Below are 21,937 nucleotides of genomic sequence, written 5' to 3' on the forward strand. Positions count from 1 at the left end.
GATTTCGCCCTAGTGATGCATTTTGTGGTTTCGATGGAGTGGACTCTCCCTGTGTGAAGAGTACTTGTGTACTTGTCTTCAAATTATATGGGCACTCCTTGATTGAATGACCTAGCACCTGGCAAATCTCACAAAACATATTTCTAGGACAATTACCTTTCGTGTACTCCTCAATTTTGCACTCAGTACACCATAGTTCATTACATTCTTTGTTGCTTCCTTTCTTGGTCTTGAATTCCTCCATCATTCTCAACATATCCTATCAAAGGGCCTGTACAGTTTTGGATTCTTCATCACTGCCACCTTTAGTGCTCTCGTCATCATCGGTCTTCCTCTTCCCTCAAGAGGATGTTTTCTTTTCACTCTCGATGTCCATCACTCGGTTGTAAGCATCGCCATACGAGGACAAAGGCACTACTTTCATCTTCTTGTGCAACAAGGGTATCAATCCCTCAATAAACCCCCTCTTCTTCAACTCGTTGGCTGGCTGGTTCTCCATCTTGCTCAGCAATTCTTTAAGCCTACGATTGTATGCCCCCACATTCTCATGCTTCCCTTGTTTGGTGTTGTAAATTTCTGCAACAATCTCATTGTCATCTCTTAGCAGTTTAAATTCTTCTTGAAATGCCTTCTTTAGTTCAGTCCATCTCGCATTGCGCTTAGCCTCTAGCTCTGTATGCTAGTCGATGGCAATTCCAAATAGGGTGGTGAGAAATACCTTCAACCAGTAATCATGGTTGTCTTGACCATTCGCCTCGCATATTGTTACGCAAGTCTTGCAATGGCGTACGAGATCCTCCGATCTGTCCCTTGTGAATTTCAGGATTTTTTGCTTCTCCAAGGTGTTTAACATTGTTTTCACTTGGAAGGTACCATGTGTATTCGACCAGATAAGAACATCTCGCTCTCGCCCACGTTCCTGTGCCTCTCTTGCACTCTCGACCATGCACAAGCTCTCTACGCATCCACCTTTTGTGTCTTCTACACCTTGGTCACCTTCTTCGTTTCTATACTCTCTCCTCCCTGGAGTCTTCGGCTCAGGCCCCCTTATTCTCGGTTCCTCAAAGAGGGACAAGTTCCCAATACAGTGCAAGTTGGTTTCTCGCCTACTTACTTCCTTGTGTGCCAAACCTAGGTGGACTATTTTGATGGCTATGTTCTGCTGCTTTCCCTACACTCTCGGCCACACGCACGTCCTCTATACGTCCACCTCCAACATCCCCAACGCTCTAGGTACTTCCAAGTATGTCGAACCTAGTTGGACTGTTTCGACCACTACGTTCTGGTGCTTTCTGTGCACTCTCAACCACACGCGTGTCCTTGACACGTCCACCTCTAGCATCCCAACACTTTGGGTGCTTCCATGCTCTAACTCGTCCCCATGCTCCCTCTGGCCGAGGGTCATCAAATCACCTAATCGCTTGGTCTTGAGCACCCTGTGACCTCTTCTCAACTTTACTGGGGTCTAAGGGCATGAATCACTCAAGGCTGAACCGATTTCTTTTTAGGCAATGATGCCAAAATGTTTACCGCTATATCTAATAAATCAAATACAGGAAATGATAATATACATGACAACGCATACCAAACATAGCAGTAAAATATATCTTTATTCGCACATGAAATTATTACAGAGGAGAAAAATAGAGATGATCAACCAAGGATTACAATAGATCCGACTATACCGTACTACCTTCCTTGGCAATACACAACATATTTAAAGGGCCCAACGATTGCCGAGAGGAACACAATCGTCAATTAACTGACACATAAACTACCAGAAAGTGACAACCCACATGATACAAACAATTAATACATTGGCAAATAACAAATATTACCAAATATAACAATAGGCATGTTATGCCGGCTACAAAAAGTCTCATACAAACCATCATAAGTTGAACTTAAATTAATATTCTCCAATTTTGTTTTTTAGAGATCACCCTCTTGAAGTGGTCTCATTTTTTATTTATTTACATCTTTATTACCAAGAAATATCCTAATAGAGTGACATAGTAAATGGAAAAGAAATCATAGATATTGCACCAATTTAGATTTAGACGATTCTATATAGATCTGCTATCATCCACAAGAATTAATGGCAATGCAATAGTTGATGTCCTTGTAGAATTCTCCACAGAACACAAGTAAATAAGAATGATGAGTTTCTCACAAAATTTCCATTTTAGGAGCTTTGGGAGGAAAACTCTACTCACTACATCTCACAATGGGCAACACCATATGACATTCACCTATTTACCCCGTGTTGTGACGTTTTCACACATCGCCCCATTGCAAATGGGGACCCATGTTTTTTTTTGCTTTTTAGGGTTGGTTTTTTTTAGGGTTTTGTTAGTTAGCCTTGGCATTTTGAGTGTTGTCGGGGAGATCACATGGATAAGCAAGTCCGGCTTGAGTGAGGTCCTGATCCTGAAATTTGGCTAAGTCTGGAATGTCCTGATCCTGAAATTTGACTAAGTCTGGAAACTGAAAAACCTCCAAAAACTAGATTTCGCAATATAACTCCTGGAGGTCTGAAACCACTCTCAAACATCCTGAAAGTATATATGGAATATAACTTAAAGTATAAGTATGTTTCTTCTTTCTTATACTTAAATGTTATATTCCATAAAAATTATCCTGATAGAGAGTGCGAAAAGTCAAATTTCGCTCATGTCCTTCACTGAGGATCCAGAGCGAATTTCGCTCCTGTCCCTCTCCAAGGGACCAGAGCGAAAATACTTATTTGAGCTATTCCTGACCGTGTTTGGACGAATTGAGACATCAAAGGCATGGTGAAGGACGAAATGAGCATGATAGAGCATCCAGACTTGATCAAAAACAATGAAATGATGAAGTTTTTGCCTAGAAGGTCAAATTCGCTCCTGTCCCTCAGGCAGGGACCAGAGCGATTTTTGTCTTGGACAAATTTCTTGCCAAACTACAATGAATTCCAAGGCATGGATGAATGGAAGGGGACATTGCAAGACCGTTGAAGATAAACTTGGAAGATGGCGAAGTGTGATGGAGCCTACAAGTACAAGTTTGCTCCTGTCCCTCTCCAAGGGACCAGGGCGATATAATGGTTATGTTGCCTTTCCTCCAAGTTCAAACCACTCCAAGTCAAGGTGAGAGGTGGCAAGGACATTTCGAAGCGTCTCAATCAAGCACAAAGTTACAAGGATCGCCAAAATGAAGGATTTGCACTTAAAAACCTAAATTCGCTCCTGTCCCTCTCCAAGGGACCAGAGTGAAATCCTCATGAGGCTCTAAATTTTGAAAGTTTATCAAACATCAAGTATCCAAGGGGATCAGAGGGACTTCATTCTACGCGATGAAAGTGATGGCAAGTTGATGGAAACAAAGACAAGCTCAAAATCTTAAAATTCGCTCCTGTCCCTCAGGAAGGGACCAGAGCGATATTGATTATAGTTGCTAATTCCTTCAAAAATCACGTTAAGTCAAGGTTTTGCAAAGTGGTAAAAGGTACAAGGTGTCTTTTGAAGATGATATGCAAAGGTTTCGAACGTTAAATGATCATCAATTGAGCTAAAGAGACTATATCGCTCCTGTCCTTTGGACAAGGACCAAAGCGATTTCTATTAAAACACTCATGCTCCTTCAAAATCAAGACAATGCAAGGGTGGGCAAGATCGAGGACGCCATTTGAAAGATAATGAACGAGGAACAAAGGTTGAAAGATGGCAAATTCTAGCTAGAACACTAGGATCGCTCCTGTCCCTCTCCAAGGGACCAAGGCGATATTTACTAAAACATTTGTTATCCTTCGAAGATCATAACAAAACAAAGTTGCAAAGGGTCTAAAACGTTGATTAAAAGGTAATGAGCGAAGAGTTGATATTAAGAACGGAGAATTTCACATAAAAGAAGAGGGATCGCTCCTGTCCCTCTCCAAGGGACCAGGGCGATATCATATCTAAAGGACATTCATTTGCAAGAACAAGTCAATCAAGCTTGAAGGACCTAGCGAAAATGGCAATTCCAACGTAAGGATAAAAACTTTGAACGTCAAAAATGCAAGGATCAAGACTAAGTTGATGGATCGCTCCTGTCCCTTAGTCAGGGACCAGGGCGATGAGGTTTGTACTCTTCCCAATTCTCCAAATTTGGCGTTCAAACAAGTTTTTGAATTTATTTAAATGCTAAAAATCGATAACTTTGAAAATTCAATTAAAATGGCATTTAAAATTTGCGCAAAACATTAATTAATTATTTTTGCCTTGTAAAAAAAAAAATCGAATTTATTAATTAATAAACAAGGAAATTTAATTAATTAATTATTGTTTGCAATAAAAATGGAGCGCTTGAGTTTATTTTATGAAGGTCGGCCCTTGTTATTTATTTAAAAATCATTTTAATTGCCTCATTTTGGCAAAGTCGGCCTAGAGGTGAATAAGGGGCTAAGCGCCTATAAAGGAGGTGTTTATTTCATTTTTAAATCATTATTCAAGCATCCTCTTTCATATGCAATTTGGAGTATACAAAGGAAGTGCGAAAGTATCATTCAAGAGGAGGAGCGAATTTCAAAGGGAAGGTGCAAGCATTATCAAAGGAGTTCAAGTTTCAAGTTGAGCCAATTTGCCAAGGACATTGAAGAACACATCAAAGATATCCCCAAGGGTGGCGAATTGACAAAGAGGACATTCATTATCCTTCAAGATCACATCGAAGCCATTAAATTTTGATTTTTGCCTAGGCGAATTCCTTTATTTTGCATTTTAGAGTTAAGCTCTCAAGTAAGGTATGGCAAGATCTCTTGTTTTAATTTCGAATTTTGATCATCATTGCCTTAATTTTGAATTTTGAAAGTTTGTTTTCCCTTAGCTCAGTAGTTTTTAGGAAATGATTAATAAAGGACTTATCACTAAGTTTCCTAAAAATTTGCTCTCTAATTTATGTTATGTATTGCAAAATCATGGTACTAATTTTGAAATGTTGTGTAGGCATCAAATGGAGATCTCTTCGAGGAAAATCAAGCCGGATCAAGGACGGTCTTCGCCAGGACAAGGGCGACCTCTTTCAATCCAGCATTCCAAGGCGAGGTACATCATCATCCTGCACATCAAGGACACAGGGAGTTAGAACAAGGGCTCGTTGAAGAAGTAAATAGTTCCAGATGAATTAATTAAAGCAAGCTTCTCAACAACATCAAGTTGAATATCTACCAAGTTACAAGTGTCAGATGAGGTGGCGTCCTAGTCATCATTTCTCCAGTCAGTGTGTTCCACCTCAGCATGTCCAGATTCAATGTACTTAACTCATGGAAGGTGGCACAAACTCCGATGTACCTACCCTGGCTATCCATTGGTCGATTTTTCTAGAAGGGACATGTGTCCAAGCAATACAATTTTATCATTGGTCAAACATTAAATGTTATGTAATGGTTGTAACAAACCCTAATTAGGGTTTTCATTGTTGAATCTTGGCCATTGATCTTGAATTGATCTAAGCCATCAAATTGTATTAAGGGCACTATATAAGCCCTGACATTTCATTTTGTTGAGATAATTAGAGATAGGATAGAAATAGTTGAAAGCAGTTAGTAGATAGAGAGTAGTTAGAAATTGATAGAATAGGAGGACAAGGCAAGAAATTGTTGCCATTGATTGTAAACAAACTCCATTTTCATTGAAGTAATGGTGAAATATGTCGTTTTCTTGCAATTTGCATGGTTTCTTGTTGAGTCTTCAATCTTAGATGGTAGATAATTAGATGAATGGAGGAAATGTGATTGATTGATGATGGAATTCGTATATCCATACTACTAGCGGTTTGTTGATTGCAGACTTGCCTTGTGTAGTCAACTGGAATCGTTTCGCTTAAGCTCAATTTCAATTTGTCGCTTCTTCATTGATATGCATCAACTTGATGGTGTCTATGCCTACGGTGATAATTTGAACATCATAAAGCTCCACTTAGAAGATCGCACTAGCCTTGTGTAGATGTTCCATTGATGTCAAAACAAGACCTAGTTAGAGTTTCATCAAAAATCAAATCATTGCTCCTACATTCTTAGTATTAGGATTAGATCCTCTCTTCGCCCTTATCCTTTTTTCATTTTTTTTTTAAATCTAAGTTAGTCAGAGCCTGTGTTCCAGCAAAACAGATCGGAAGTTCAATCATAGAATGTAAGTCCCCTTGTGATTCCAGCAAATCACATCATACCACTGGAGCTTATCCACTCGTAGAGACCCTACATACAGGAACCTTGGAGTCATCCTGATTGATCCTTTTTTGCGATATCTTCAGCAATCGGAGGCTTTGTTCAAGAGAGGATAAGGTACCCTTGGGTATTTTATTCTGTGTTAGGCTGTGTACAAAATACACGTCAACACCCCAGAATGACTCACTTTATCCCTCTACTAATACCTTCAATCAAGGCACACTCATCTTAGTGCTTTAATATATCCCAACTAAGGTGGAGGTAAACAACTCAATGTCCAATGATTTTGACATATCCCTCTGCACAAAGGATATTGGTCATCTAACTATCTAGACTTGAGATCAATTCACTCAACACTTCACTACGTAAAATCTTTTAGAGCATTGACAACAAAAGTGATGGTGGCCACAGAAAAAATTAATTTTACGACCTGCCAATCAGACCTATGGATTAAAGCCTTTGGCCATTTTGAAATATTGATGGCAACAGCTCAATAACAATGGTTTGTTCAAGATAGAAATATAAAAAATGAGTTTTAAGTCTAAACAATCAAGAAACTAGAAATCGGAAATAATATCCAACCAGACATACCCAAGTAACTTATCCACCTAATTAAACTAGGTTATCAAACTCATTCATTCAAACAAAGAATTCACGTTTATGGAATGTACTTTCCAGTCTCATTGACCAAAAATGATCAATTGTGGACATGCCTAAATTTTATTTCTTTCTTTCTCAAGCACACCAAGTAGTCATCAGAAAAGACAACATTAACTCCAAGTAAATGAGATATGACCCATATCACACTGATCTTCATAATTCAGGATCAGAACAAATATCACTATGTCGTTATCTTGGGCAGTCTCAACCTTAAGCCAAGAAAACTACAAGAATCCTAGAAGATCAATGGCTGAAAGTTAATTCCAGACTTGTCCTACAACTATAAATGTTAATGCTACAGTAAGAAAGCTGAGAATGAGGAACCTAGGGCCAAAGGAAGGCAGAGAAGCAAAGAGAAAAGGGGAATGAAAGGCAGCTACCAAGAGGCAGAAATAGAAAAAGCTTCAGGCAAGGCTGCGCGAAATACTGTTGGTAGAGGCAGACTTTCTCAAAAATGAGGCAGGCTGAGGGTGAACCAGCCTAAAGAAGACTCCCATGGTAAAGGTAGGTGATAAGTCCCCCTATAAGGCAAGCCCTTTCATTTGGAATGTGAGAATTGAGGTTCCAAACCTCTCAAAATGACCACAAAGCTTGCCAATTATAGACAAACCCTTCTACCTCAATAAATTTCATTCTTTTATTTTTAGTTGACATTGACCCCAACACCTAAATGGTCCCATAGGTTAATTCAAAATCCAACAGCTAGGACAAACCTCCTACTTGTGTGGAGTTTAGCCAGATGACAAGCCCCCTGGTGGTGGGTCAAATGATAAATTCATCGGTAACAGCCTTGCTTCCTGGGTTTTAGTTGGTGGGTTCTCCTCAGAGGACAAGTGTGTCAAAGAGGATAAGGCACAAGCAAAAATTGAAAACCAGGTCAGCTGGATGAAAGCAACTCAAACCTAATGGGTTAATTTTTTTGGTGTGTTGATATATGTCCATTTACTCTTGGAATCGCTTCTGTCAAAATTCAGAAAAAAGTCTTCAGTAGAGAGGAAAATATTGAAACATATTTTTGCCTTTTCCCATTGAATTTGAAATTTGTGATCATAACTGTACCTGTGTTGTCAAATGCTGCATACACATAGTCAGAGAAAAAAGTGATTCTAGAATACCACTTAATAGGAACATCAGAAGGAATAATATGAGTGAAAAAATTGTTTGCATGTTGAAATTGGATAATGTATAAAGAATAGAAACTCTGGAGCCTTTGAACAATCATAACCAGATTTTTTTAAATGAGAAATTATTCTATATAGGCATCATTTCCATGTGTCAGCAATTATTTAGCGGATGCATTATAAAGGACCATTAAAATACCTGCTATAACAGATGTGATTCTGTCTGAATTATCACAAGGTACTACATCCTGTACATATATTCCCTGAAGAATGGATCCACCTAACCGTTCTATTTCATGAATCCATGGAATGAATATGAGCTCAGCCACAGGCCCCTTGCACCAGCAAACATCAAAATCCTGTTGGTGGGCTAAGGCATAATAGTATAAAGTTCCTAAAGCTGCTGCAGCTGTCAAAAACAAAAGAAAACTGTGCCTGATTGCAATGCACACTGAAAGGAAGTGAAACAAGAGATGTAAACTGCCCTCTAAAACGCTTCCCTCAAGTGTGTCAGTAACTCCCAAAATCTCTGGCATACCTGAAAGCTTTTCTGGAGAAGCGAATAAAGTAACCAGAAGGAAAGGTTCCAAGAAGTCAGTATAAAGTCGAGCTGAGATGCCTCCCTCACGAAAAAGTTGTCTTGCAGTCATGAAGTCATATGACATGTAAGCTTTCTCATCCTGGATACCATATTATGAATACTTCAATCATCAACATGACATTGAGCAATGTAAATGATTTCAATATCAACTCTTCTATACATCTTATTAGATAATGTGGTATAAGATCATAACTTCCTGAACAAACTTTGAAAACTTGGCAATTGATCTTTGGAATAGTAGATTTTAAAAACATAAAACACATCTAAAAACCAAAGAAAACCCATATTATAGTTTCAAGTGTCTTCAGAATGCAAAATAACTAAAACATCTTACCACATCATATTCTATTAGTGCTTTAACTAGAGGCAAAGCTGATAGACGGTCCAACACTGAAAGAGACCTGATTAACAATCAAAATCATACGAGGCAACAGAATACACTCTATTTAGGCAACAGCATACACTCTATTTATAGTTAAAGCAAAGTAAGTAATGCACATTGCAAACAAATTTAGCATCAATTTTAACATTCAAGTACTACACAAAGCAAGCATTAATAGCTTGGCATCTACGTTACAAGAATTCCTAGGCATACTCCCATTTTAATACCATAACATTTTGGCTCATTGTTGTGGTCCTAATCCTCAGAGGGTCAGTTTGGGAAACAGCCAAAATGTTAAGCTATCCCCATAATATAACATGCCTTTCCAGGCAGTTTTCAAAGAAACTAACAAGCAATTCTGGGGATCCACATAGATAAGCTTCAAACAAAAAGACTCATCAACAAAGAATAAACTTAACCTAAACTAATCCAGCCCTAATCTAACCCACACCCTTCTAATGCCTAAAACCATAGTGATATCACACTTGAAAAACCCACAATTTTTTATGTACCTAAAACTCATTTCACACTTAAAGAGAAAAAAAACATAGCAAAGGCACACTGAACATTTTTTGTAAAGGATTAGGGTATTTTAAAATTTATTTGTTTTGCAAGTTTGAATAGAATTCTTTCAGAAGTAAAATTTTAAACCATGATGAGTTTTTTAAATTTATACCTTAATGAGGGTTAGGTAAGAAAAACATAGGGCTGTGCCTATAATAGTAGGCCATGATAGAACAGTATTGTCTTTGGGAGTAGTATGCTTTTTACAAACTCTCTTAGGTTAAACTAATAGTACGCAGAAACATCTAGACAGGGCCAAATAGTTAAACACAGTATTTGTAGAATTTGAAAGTGCAGTAATGTCTAGAATCCAGAAATTGTACCTGAAATATGGTGATGTGTAAACAAGAGAACCTAAAGGTGTTGGAAGTCGAGGCAGTTCGTTAAAGACAGGGGCTTCAACTTGAATCCCAGAAGCATTGTAGAAAGAACTTCTAGTCCAGTTGGTGAATGGCCAAGACTGCAGCACAGAAAGTTCTAAGTATTGAAACTAAAAATTACTTGTCCTAAAGCATCTTGGATCTCGCATAAATCTTTAAGAATTTGAAATGCACAACAATAATGAACCCCAAATACTTACAATTCCAAGCTCTTTGATTAGAGAAAATATATTGCGATACTGCCACCTGCAATAAGTGTTGGGAAAACAGATACCTATGATGCAAGGATTTCAATCACAGGAATAAATTTTTAGACAAATATTTCAATAAAGCTTCGACACACATAACCAAATCATTCAAACACTACTAAAGTAATAAGTCAGCTATATAAAAAATCAAACTATGGATGCTGTGGCATTGTCAAGCTGATCCTTGTGATGAACCAAACCACTCACATAAATTAAGAAAGAACTATTGTGGCAAGTAATTGATCCACATATAGAAGTAATATAATGTGATCGGTGAAGTGTTTTGAGGTAGGCAAAATACATTGAACTAGATATTCTCTGAATACTTACCAACAGCTCCAAAGAGTGAGGCAAAAAGACAAATCAATGTTCATAAATGAGTGCAGGCCGGCCTTAAGAATGAACCTCAAATTATACTACCAATAAAGACTTTGTTAAACTAAGCTAACTTGATGAAAATCACAACAACATTATCTCAATCGAAACATAGAGTTAGAAAGTATGTTCACGACATGTGGTTTGTCAAAATAAGAACAGCACGATTCCCCCCCATATGTATTAAAAATTCTAAAACAATTGCTGATTATTGTCCAAATAATATATCTTCCATCATGTTGAAATGAGAACTGTCTATGAATTTAATTGCAATGCATTCTTATGGTGTAATGGGATACCTTTCAAACAAAGTTTTTCAGAAATGGAATGTGTTATCACTATATATGTATATTATTACAACAAAGCCATTTTGCTTTCCTGTTTACATAAAATCAAAGAAAATTGTTGTGTACCTTCAAAAGCATGTTATTACTATACCTTCCAAATAGGAATAAGGAAAATGATCGTCATCAAACCTCTTATAGGGGTCAACTGCCATGGCCATATTTGTTTACTTTTCAAAAGACATATACATGCTCAGATATATATGTGAGTGTATGTGGGTGTGTCCTAATTTTTTTAATTCTGAAAATTTAAGCAAGCATTTGCATGGCGTTGCAACAACAAAAATATAAGCTTGCCCTTAAGATCTTCCTTGCATTCAAGTACTATCAACAAATTCAATATTTTCTTGAACAATATTAAACATAAAGTATAATTAATTTAATTGTATTTTAGTGCTTGAGACTAGTTGTCTCCATAAAAATGACACAGGTTCAACCCTGGTAGATGTAGAGGCCTTCCAAGTGGATGATGTGTAAAAGTAACACAAGCACCTGGTTTTCTAGCCAGTTTCATAACAACTATTTTCCCTTTAAATTGTGAAAGATGCCCACTTATGAACAATGAAAATTTAAAGCAAAATTTGCCAACATTATCAAGGCATGAAAACAGACAGCGAAAGAATTGATTAATCACTCAACAGGAACAAACAGCGAAAAGCTCTCAATTGAATCTTAGAATGTGTTCTGATGCCGTGATCACGAGTGTATGTATTAATTAGAGAAAAGAAGTGAAAACAGAGTCTTATCTTTCAGATTATCAACCTCAATGCACAGTTCATATATTGAAAATGAAGAAATTACATACTGTTCTTTATGCACAATACAGTGACTTTGCTACCTCTGTCTAAATATTGAATAGAAGCAGAGGCCAATCAGACCCGATGCGCAGAACCTCTTCTTGTAACCCTGCTTTGTTATATAGATTTGCCTGGACTCCACTTTCCCTTCAAATTCACTTATAATAATCATCTGAAGACCCAGCCAATAGAATACTCATTTGACTCGAACCCCCATCGGCTAGCGGTGATTCCAGTCCCCAAAGAGGATTGATGATTAGGGGCGCCCTTGCAGTGGCGCTGAGTGGCAACCATCTCCCTTCACAAACACTTCTGTCTCCTCCTTCTGGTCCTTTCTCCCTACTGCAACAGTTAATTAATTGATATCAAGTTGTGCGGTACTGATTACTATCTTTGAATGATTTCCTTATGCCGGAATTACGATATAGGAAAACCTCGATAATATTATTGAAGCCAACCTTAGAATCACCAATGCAATTATTTTTCTGCAAATTTCTCTCCAAAGGAGACTTCACAAATTTGGCACAATGTAGACTCTGTCACAAATCCACCCCTTTGAAGAACCGGGGTTTCGTCCAGCTCTCCTCTCAGCTCCTGAAGGTTTTCGTCTCCAGAAATCACAATCCATTTATCGAATTCAAGCATGCTTTACAACTCCCAGCAAGCCTCCTTATAAAGACCTCCAGGAACTTTCTAGAAGATAAGGCCGACTTGAACATTGGGAAACTTTGTTTAATAAAGTGACATTATAATAATATTTTATTATTTTATTGTTATTTAATTAAATTAATTAATATTAAGTCATCATATGAATATTTTATTTATATTTTGATAACTTAATAAAAATCAATTTAATTAAATGTCACCTTAAAAATAGGGGACATTACAAATTGCTAAATCTTTTATTAATCAACTTATAGAAGCTTACCATAAGGTTCAAGGGATAAACCTGTGCTAGGAGACCTAGTCATTTCTAAAGATCGCTTGCCTATGGGTCCAATATGTTCAATAAGCATTATTTCTACAGGAAGTGATTGTTAACTATTGTTTACCCAACCTCAAGAACAAATGAGAATGCAGAGGAGATTTTATATATATATATATAGTTTAGAAATATCAAATTGAATTGAGTCTAAGTTATACAACTATAAAACTCTCATATATATACATAAACATAGCCATGCCTACGCCACAAATGGTATCAGATCGGACTTGGAGAATGAAAGGCCACAATTTCAAAGAGAAGCTACCCAAAGGAAGGGTTAGAGGATTGCAGCATTCCATGAAAGTTGCTGATGACATCAGATCGCAATCCCTTTTAAACCATGGTCCAAGCAAATTGGTTTCTAATAGCATAATAAAATGGCACCAAAGTTAACAAGGAGATGCTAGTGATTTAGATGACAAAAGAATTTAATTAGAATTAAAACTAAAAGCCATCATGGGCAGCAATTGGAGGAAGGGTTGTGACTCCCTCCAAGGTAAAAGGTTGTGAGTCCCTCCAATATAAGATAAAAAGGGAGATCATTTCCTTGTGGGGAAATCAAGCAATCAATTTGGGAAAATATGAAGTGACTTGCAAATAAGCAATTACAGCCAAAGAGGATGCAAGCAATAGAAAGTAGCGCTGGCACCATTAGTTTGATTAAAAATAAATTATTAATCTCAGAAGGCAGTGATGAAGAGTGGTGACTCATTTCTTGTGAAGGATGGTGACTCCTTCAAGAAATGGATATAAAGGGCAAACCATTCCATTAAGAAGATCATCAATTTTGGGAATAAATATTATAACTGTCTACCAGTGAACTACAGCCAAGGAGGTCAAAAATTCTCCAAGGTAAATTAAGATTTTTAAGGACAAAAACCCTTAAATTATCTTAGCAAGTTAGCAATGAAAACCCCTGATTCAGGCAGATCTGGAAGCACTTCCAAAGTAGACATAGATGAGGAACTCATCACAGTTTGAAGGAGAATTATAGCAGAAAACCAAGATAAGCTCTATTGCCAGAATTATTCATAGAAATATATAGTTGAATATTATAATAAAATTTCATCATTTTAGAGAAGGTTATATTTATAAATATAATGCAGTTATCATTATAAGTTGAAATTATTGTTTTAGGGCAAGAATTAGAAATGTTCTAGAAAGGAACATTACAAATATATATAACAAAGAGAGATTTTTATAGTTGTATACCTCACACTCAATTCAATTTGATATTCCTAAACTGTAGTAGCTATAAATATTCAAATATAGGGACAAATTCAAAAGAATTTAGAAGTCCAATGAAACTAATTGGGAAAATGGTACCTACCTACACTGTAATGTCCCCTACTAGGTTTAGGCCTGTTTTAACCATAATTAATCTATTTCAATATACTTATGACTTAAACTAAATTGATTAGGAGACAAATCTATCTTAACATGGATCAAATCTGTGATATTCCATGGTTCAATTAATTTATCAATTATTAATAAGTAAATTGTTCATCTACCATACTAGATAATTAACTTTATCATCCATAATTCTTAATGCAAATGCCAACCTTTGTTACTACTTCAGTTCTAAGGAAGAAGAGGATGTCTATGTTACCAAAGTGCTTAGAGAGCAAAATTCAATAGGCTCCCTCAAAGTTTACAAATCCAAGCCCTTACCCTATCTTGGGACCATGCCCTCAAAGTTTACCGGATGCTGATCCTTACCCTATCTTGGGAATCATCCTAGTAGCTGGATTTAGACTGTCCCTCTTTGGAAACAATTCAGTCCCTGCTTCTTAGGTACTGACAGAATAACAAGAATCGGACTATAAGTATACTAACTTCTCATGTATTATGAATATATATGAAATTAAGTATGACTTTCATACATATTGCAGTCCATATTAATATTACTATTAAATTCTGCATAAGAACATTATCAGGCTTCATATATTAAGCATACATATTAAGCACATCCCCATGCATACCACCAAGAACAAAGATGTTACTGTCTGTAACTTAATAACAGTTATGATCTGATCTGATCGATGGTGATGTCGCTAGATGCTCTTGACTCCTTCCCTTTATATCTCTCAATGTGAGGGAGAGGTCAAACCTCTTCATCATGTATGCCCTTTGGCAAGAGACACACCCTTTCACCATTAGCACGCTTTGAAATTAGGTATGGTTGTCACATAAATCTGTATTTCTTATTATTATAAATCTTATTGATATTATCTCAGTCTATATATACAGATTAGATCTGTAGGAATAATTGGAATAGCTTATTAGTACATGCCATTGTATTGGCCTATTATTCCTAACAGTATTTCATTGTACATTATCATAAATAAACATTAATTCCATGGGTAGGATGCAGCATATCAATCTGCTGCTACCACTAATGTTGATATAAACTAATGACTGCCAATAAATCAGTCTACTATAATAGCTGTTCTTATTATGATCGATCTATACTGCAGTTGATATCATTATCAAACTGCTGTCTTCTCCTTGATCCGATGCCTTTACTTTTCCCATCCTAACATATTTTATAGTCTTTTCATTGATAGAAAAGTTGTATCTTCTACCCATGCAACTCCCTAAAAGGTGACGTCCCTTGATAAATACAATTTTTATTTGTGAATCGCTGCCATAGGATACCTTTTCATAACCATTGCTAATTTGTGATTATTATAACAATCGCTGCCCCTTCATGTAGTTGTCTTTGTTAAATATACCTATCGTAGCAATTGGTCTCCCATCATAATCGTTGTACATAAAAACTTCATCATTAATACTATCTTAATTGTTGCCTGTGGTAATAAGATCGCTGCTCTCTTTTAATGCATGTATTAGTAATTAATTGTTGCAAAGGCAGACAGATCTGACATGTGTCAGATCTGGTCTGCCACTAACTATGTACAGTTGTTAATCTGATTATTGGGTTAAGGATGGGAACATAACATACACGGGAAAATATTGATGACAATGCCTCTGATGTAACTTCTACTTTGGAAAAGGTTGAAGATTTGATTGTCAAAGTCCAAGAAAAGACTCAGGTTATATATACTCCGAAGGGACAGTAATTGTATACGTTTGTTGAATGATTGCTCATTATCAAAAGAACATAAAAGCTTCGGTGAATAATTTAACAGATCTTCAAATCCAAGTTGACGAGATGATACTTGCTATCAATAGTAATCAAAAAACAATTGTCTGAAATAAATTACGATAAAGCAATTGCTTCCCATTTTGCAAGCTTCAAAGCTTGAGAAATTAAAAAATATGTAAAAGAAATAAAAAAATCAGGCAGGCTCTAATGAAGAAACATCTTAGTTTCTTCATTTACCAACAAAGCCTCTCAAAAAGAGACTAAGCCTAAAGAAAAACAAGGAAGTTTCTCATAAAGAACCACATACAAAGAAGCACGATGATATCTTTGGGCAAATTCTAGATAAAATCATAAAAGTTATAACAGAAGAAAAGATTGACTAGTTTAAATAAACTGGAGTGAAAGAAGAAATGATAGAACCTATCTCTACTCAGATATAAGTAGTCCTAACTCATGAAGAAGAATTTGTTATAGTCAACAATCATATAACAAAGATATCTTTGAAGAAGAAGGTCAATCAAAAAACCCTAACAGAATATGACAAAAATTTGGAAACTCCTAATACAGACGCAATTATTGGAAAAATACAATTAGATGAATCCCTTGATATAAATATGGACGATGTTGTCAATTAAGTCCTTGGCCCAGTACAATCACGATCAAAAAATGCTAATGTTTATTTCCTAAATATTGACAAAAGAGTTTGATCCATATGATGCAATCATGACACTGTGTTATGGTATGCAAAAAAGTTCTGACACTCATGCAGGATGGTCAAATGAAAAACTCATCCATCATGCAATTAGATTACTTTAAGGAATAATTAAAGACCGGTGGGAAGGGATACAAGAATACGATCCCTAAACCCAGATAACAGCATAAATTATGGTGCGTTGGGAAAGACATGAAATTGCAAAGTTGGGACTGAATCAATTTATATATGCTTGCTCAATTCTGCCTTGATAGAAAAGATAAAGCTAAAAGACACTAGAAGAATTTTGTACACAATGAAATCATGCAATCAAGCTATTCAATGAGTATGATCTTGTCGATGAAAAATATACCTATAGATCTAGTGATTGGGACCAGTCTGGACTCAAAAGGCATTTCTTAACATCTTTTCCATGCAAGCTAGGAGATTGGGTTGAATTGAATGGGCTCAAAAGAGTGAAGGTAAAGAGATTAATGATTATACTTTTTCAGAACTGAAAGGTTTTGTTCATCAGAAACTTAAGCAATGCTTGTTGAATCTCATAAAAAGTAAGATGAACAAGTATAATAGATCTTAAAATTTAAAAAGTTTCTGTAAAAAAACACCTTCGTCTTCTAATTGGGGGTATTCTAAAGACAGAAAATGCAAGTGTTTCTCCCAAAAAGCTATCTCCAAACAGCATCCTACTTGCTGAAACAATATTTCAGACAAAATGATTAGAGATTGTCTTCCCTATTATAGCCAATGGCACCACAAATTTAATGCCATTCCCATGTCTAAAAAGAATTTTGTCAAGCCTAGTCCAAACATCTTCGCTATTTTCTCCTCAAACATTCTAACCCCCTCAAAATTCCTTCACATGTGAAAGCTATATTTGCAAAGGTCCTCATCATGCCACAGACTGCCATGGCAAGAACCAAAATTTTCCTACAAAAGCACTCATTGAGTCTCCTCAAGTAGAAGCATTGTGGGATGTCCTACCCATAGAACAAGCCTTGCAAGAACTACAAGATCAATAATTTGAGCTAGTTGAAATTCTAATTGGAAATTATGGATTGATCACGGATAAACTGGCTAGAGAAAAATGTTAAAGCAGAAGAAAAAGGAGTCATCAAAGGATGAAGAAGAAGATGATTATATCATCAAAACTACTCTCAGAGAAAAACTAAATCTATGAAGTCAAAGCTTGTGCTGGTAGAAAACAGGGATGTCTTCAAACAAGAAATGTCCAAAGAAGAAATGAAAGCAGCAAGCGAAAGATAGCAAGAAGACATATCAGATCTCAAGAGATAAAAAGAAAAAGTAAAGAAAAACTAAAAAGCTCAAGCAATGTAAAAAAGGTGATTTATCTAAAAGGATTGACAATGGATACGACGAACCTGCTTGGCAAAAACATACAAAACAGGCTCAAAAAGAATCAATAGAAGAAGACAATGAAGAAATTTCAGAATAAGAGGAAGAAGGTTCAAGTGAACCATATGATTCAGAAGAGGATAAAAAGAAGTTGAAGCAGAAAAACAAAAAAAATATGTACCATTGATCCATTTATGGCTAGGTTAAATCACATTAAAAAGGATTTTGAAGATATAAAAAGATTAGCCTTCGATCAGAAAGGAATTCAAATGACTTAGGCAAAAGAATGTTTGCCCTTGGAAAAATTATCCTGGAAGCAGATTGGCCTGCACCGCCACTAAGATGGTATCAAAATACATTAGAATTAGTTTTTATGTGCTTAAGTATAACCCCTAAAGCTTAGATGCCCTTTCGAAACAAGGTCTTCTAGATTTTTTGCTAAAATTAAACCTATACCTCTCGAGTACTAGAAAGAAGCAGAATTAGCCCCCATGAGAAGCTCTATAACGAGAGAAGCTCGTTCTAAAAATGTGCAAATTCTCATAGGAGTGATTTTGTTATGGATTTTAATGAGTTCAACTCCATGGATTCTGATATCCTGCTAAAAAATATTTTTCTATTAAAATACCAGCCTTTTATACAAATGAGGACATACGTTTGCCTTTACCAATCTAACCAACAGATTAAGATCCCTTTGTTACAACTTGCTGAACATAAGATAAGGTTACAAGACTCCCCAAGGCTTGCCTAGACTTACTGCAAGATGTTGAAATAATAGATCCCATAGATCCTCCTTATTTACCAATTGAGATTTTCGATATTTTGCTAACCAGTTGACATGCTAACAAGTAGCTCAAAATGCTCAAAGACTCTGGTAAGAGTTAGTTGGGATTACAATATAGAAAAGAATGATTTCTATATCATAGATGCTTTGGAGTTGCTAGAAGCACAAATCACTATTTATCTTAGAAATGCTTTTTTATTTGATATTATGATCAGACAATTATCATCAGATTGGTGATTGCCCGAATATAGGACAAAGATTTTTATTATCCATTCAATTGAATTGATGGATAGTTTTTATTTTGGTAGATTCCCTTTCCAAATCAGGCAGATGCGTGTGGAGCTGTTTTAGATCAAGAAATGACTGATTGCTTCAATTCTAATAAGCCTTAATTTTCTTTGAAGATTGTTAATGAAATGACTGATTATCTTTTAGATCCACAATATTACAATCTGCCAGAATAGAATTCTACCCACTCAATGGGATTGAGAGGCACGAGTCATGATCAAAGATTCCCCTATAATCATTAAGCATGCAATAACTACACGAGGATTTGAGTTTGACCAAATTTGGCAAATTACTCTGTAGCCCATCTCCACTCCAGAATGTGTATATGATTCAATCATACCCACTGCAATTTAATGTTCCTGAAGAATAATTACTAGAAATTTTTCAAGCTCAGTGTAGTTCCCACCTATATTGAAAATGGGTGTGAGTTATATAGTGATTTTGAAAATTTCCTTATAATTATCACTACTGAAGTATATTTCATTGGATTTGATATAAGTAGACGGTAACTCGAATGTACAGTAATGTAGATGGTCAGAATTCTATAGATAAACCAGATGATAAACCAAAGCGAATTAGCTTAACATAATTAAGAGAGTGAGTGGGACCAAATTTGCCAGATTACTCTGTAGCCCATCTCCATTCCAGAATGTGTATATGCTTCAATCATACCCAATTCGATTTAATGTTCCTGAAGAATAATTACTAGAAATTTAATGTTCCTGAAGAATAATTACTAGAAATTTTACAAAATCAGTGTAGTTCCCACCTATCTTGAAAATGGGTGTAAGCTATATAGTGATTTTGAAAATTTGCTTATAATTATCACTACTGAAGAATATTACATTGAATTTGATATAAGTAGAAGGTAATTCGAAAGTTCAGTAATGTAGATGGTCAGAATTCTGTAAATAAACCAGATGATAAACCAAAGCGAATTAGCTTAATATAATTAAGAGGATCAGTGGGACCAAATTTGGCAAATTAGTCTGTAACCCATCTCTATTCCAGAATGTGTATAAGCTTCAATCATACCCAATTCCATGCAATGTTCCTGAAGAATAATTACTAGAAATTTTTCAAAATCAGTGTAGTTCCCACCTATATTGAAAATGGGTGTGAGCTATATAGTGATTTTGAAAATTTGTTTATAATTATCACTACAGAAGAAAATTACATTGAATTTGATATAAGTGGACGGCAATTCGAAAGTTCAGTAATGTAGAAGGTCAGAATTCTGTAAATAAACCAGATGATAAACCAAAGCGAATTAGCTTAATATAATTAAGAGGGTGAGTGGGACCAAATTTGGCAAATTAGTCTGTAGCCCATCTCCATTCCAGAATGTGTATATGCTCCAATCATACCCAATTCCATTCAATGTTCCTAAAGAATAATTGCTAGAAATTTCTCAAAATCAGGGTAGCACCCACTAAATGGGTGTGAGCTATATAGTGATTTTGAAAATTTTCTTATAATTATCACAACTGAAGAATATTAACATTAATTGGATATAAGTAGACGGTAATTCAAAAATTCAGCAATGTAGGTGATCAGAAATCTGTAAATAAACCAGATGATGAACCAAAAGTTAATATAATTAAGAGGGCTGTGTAAACTACCAGAATCCTTTGATGCCAGCCTCAACTGGCTTTCCTTTAGCAGACCTAAAGCCTGTGCTGAGACCTCCAGGAGAAAGAGCAGCATCCAGCAGAGTTACCTCAACTCCAGCTTTGGCTAAAGTGTGTGCAGCGCCAAATCCAGCCCATCCGCCTCCCACAACCACAGCCCTCAATTTTCGGGCACTCTTTTCGCCACCATTTTCGCTTGCTGCTGTCTGGTAAGCCCTGCACTGAAAGCTAGTGCTTGCCTTCACCATCAATCCTCCACAAGCCATTGCAAACCGGCTTGCTAAATTTGGATGACACCCATACGCTGCAGATTAAATAAAAACTCAAACCATTGCTTTTGTTTTTTTAAAATTAACTTGATGTCCGTTGGTTCTGTTATAGGAGAGCGGCTCAGCGGCCTATAGATGTTCTAGAACTGATCATGTGGACTCTATTTGTTGTAACAGTCATATTTGAATTTTATTTTTAATAATTTGTAGTTTAAGGTATTAGGGGAAAGGATCCACTTGTTGTGCATCCTAATTTCGCGCTTCTCAAAATCTTACTTGGAAATTTCAAATCACTCCGATTTTTTTACAGCAGCGTACTTGGCAAGTCCCCTGCTTATAACTAAGGTTTCAAGGCCACATCATCAAATATGATGCCACAGCAGCATGCTTTTTGCCAAGGTGTCCAAAACAGCCCCAAAAAAAAGCGAGACCAATAGACGTGCAAAAGAGACCCCAATAGTTGTGCAGCTGATGTGGCAACACCTGATTGGTTACTTTTTACAATATTAGTACATTTCTTAACAACTATTGGTACATTTCCTAACAACTGTTGGTACATTTCCTAACAAAAATTGATATTTTTTGTTTCAAACAATAAGTTTTATTTGTTCAATTTTTGGAACAAAAGGTATCAACAACCCTCACAACAATTGATACATGCTCAACTACCGGGTCCTTTCCCCTAATAGCTATAGAAAGGATTTAATTAATATCCAAAAAAATATATTTTGATATTTTGAAGTAAAAAAGTAAATAATGAAATTTTAAATATATAGTTTTGTAAAAATATTGATATGACATAAATTTTAGTGGTTTTATGTGTATATGTTTGAAATGGTATTTGTTCTATTTTAGTATGGATATGAAAAAAACTCATATTAATTATGACTAATGAATATCCTTTTGCTAACAGTTGCATAAATTTTACAGAGCATAATAGTGTACTAGATATTATTAATAAAGTTACATAGTATCACCATGTTCAAATATTAGGGAAGAGGACCCTATAGTTGTTATAACATTTATTGATTTAATGTCCAATATTCTTTACAATATTGCATCAATAGTTGTGACTTTAAAGTTGTTAGTGCTTTCATAATTGAATGAAATATATTCCTTAGATCTAAAAAGCAACAAATCATGTGATGCC

General features: G+C 35.9%; 1 protein-coding gene across 4 annotated transcripts in view; it reads right to left on the bottom strand.

Annotated features, from left to right (window-relative positions):
• The window catches only part of LOC131039808 (uncharacterized), an 88,610-nt gene extending 67,708 nt beyond the window's left edge, over positions 1 to 20,902 (bottom strand). Inside the window, exons 1-6 of one of the 4 annotated variants that reach the window (XM_057972647.2) lie at positions 20,510 to 20,901; positions 10,093 to 10,138; positions 9,836 to 9,972; positions 8,901 to 8,967; positions 8,504 to 8,645; positions 8,165 to 8,374 (exon numbers count right to left, since the gene is read on the bottom strand). In XM_057972647.2, coding sequence (XP_057828630.1) covers positions 8,165 to 8,374; positions 8,504 to 8,645; positions 8,901 to 8,967; positions 9,836 to 9,972; positions 10,093 to 10,138; positions 20,510 to 20,784 — 877 coding nt within the window. In that variant the 5' untranslated portion in view covers positions 20,785 to 20,901. Of the gene's footprint in view, positions 1 to 8,164; positions 8,375 to 8,503; positions 8,646 to 8,900; positions 8,968 to 9,835; positions 9,973 to 10,092; positions 10,167 to 20,509 lie in introns of all 4 variants that reach the window. The other 3 variants (XM_057972645.2, XM_057972646.2, XM_057972648.2) reach the window with 3 other exon arrangements.
• Positions 20,903 to 21,937: the final 1,035 nt, after the last annotated feature.

The sequence above is a fragment of the Cryptomeria japonica genome, chromosome 7, assembly GCF_030272615.1.
Source record: "Cryptomeria japonica chromosome 7, Sugi_1.0, whole genome shotgun sequence".
Taxonomy (NCBI): Eukaryota; Viridiplantae; Streptophyta; class Pinopsida; order Cupressales; family Cupressaceae; genus Cryptomeria; species Cryptomeria japonica.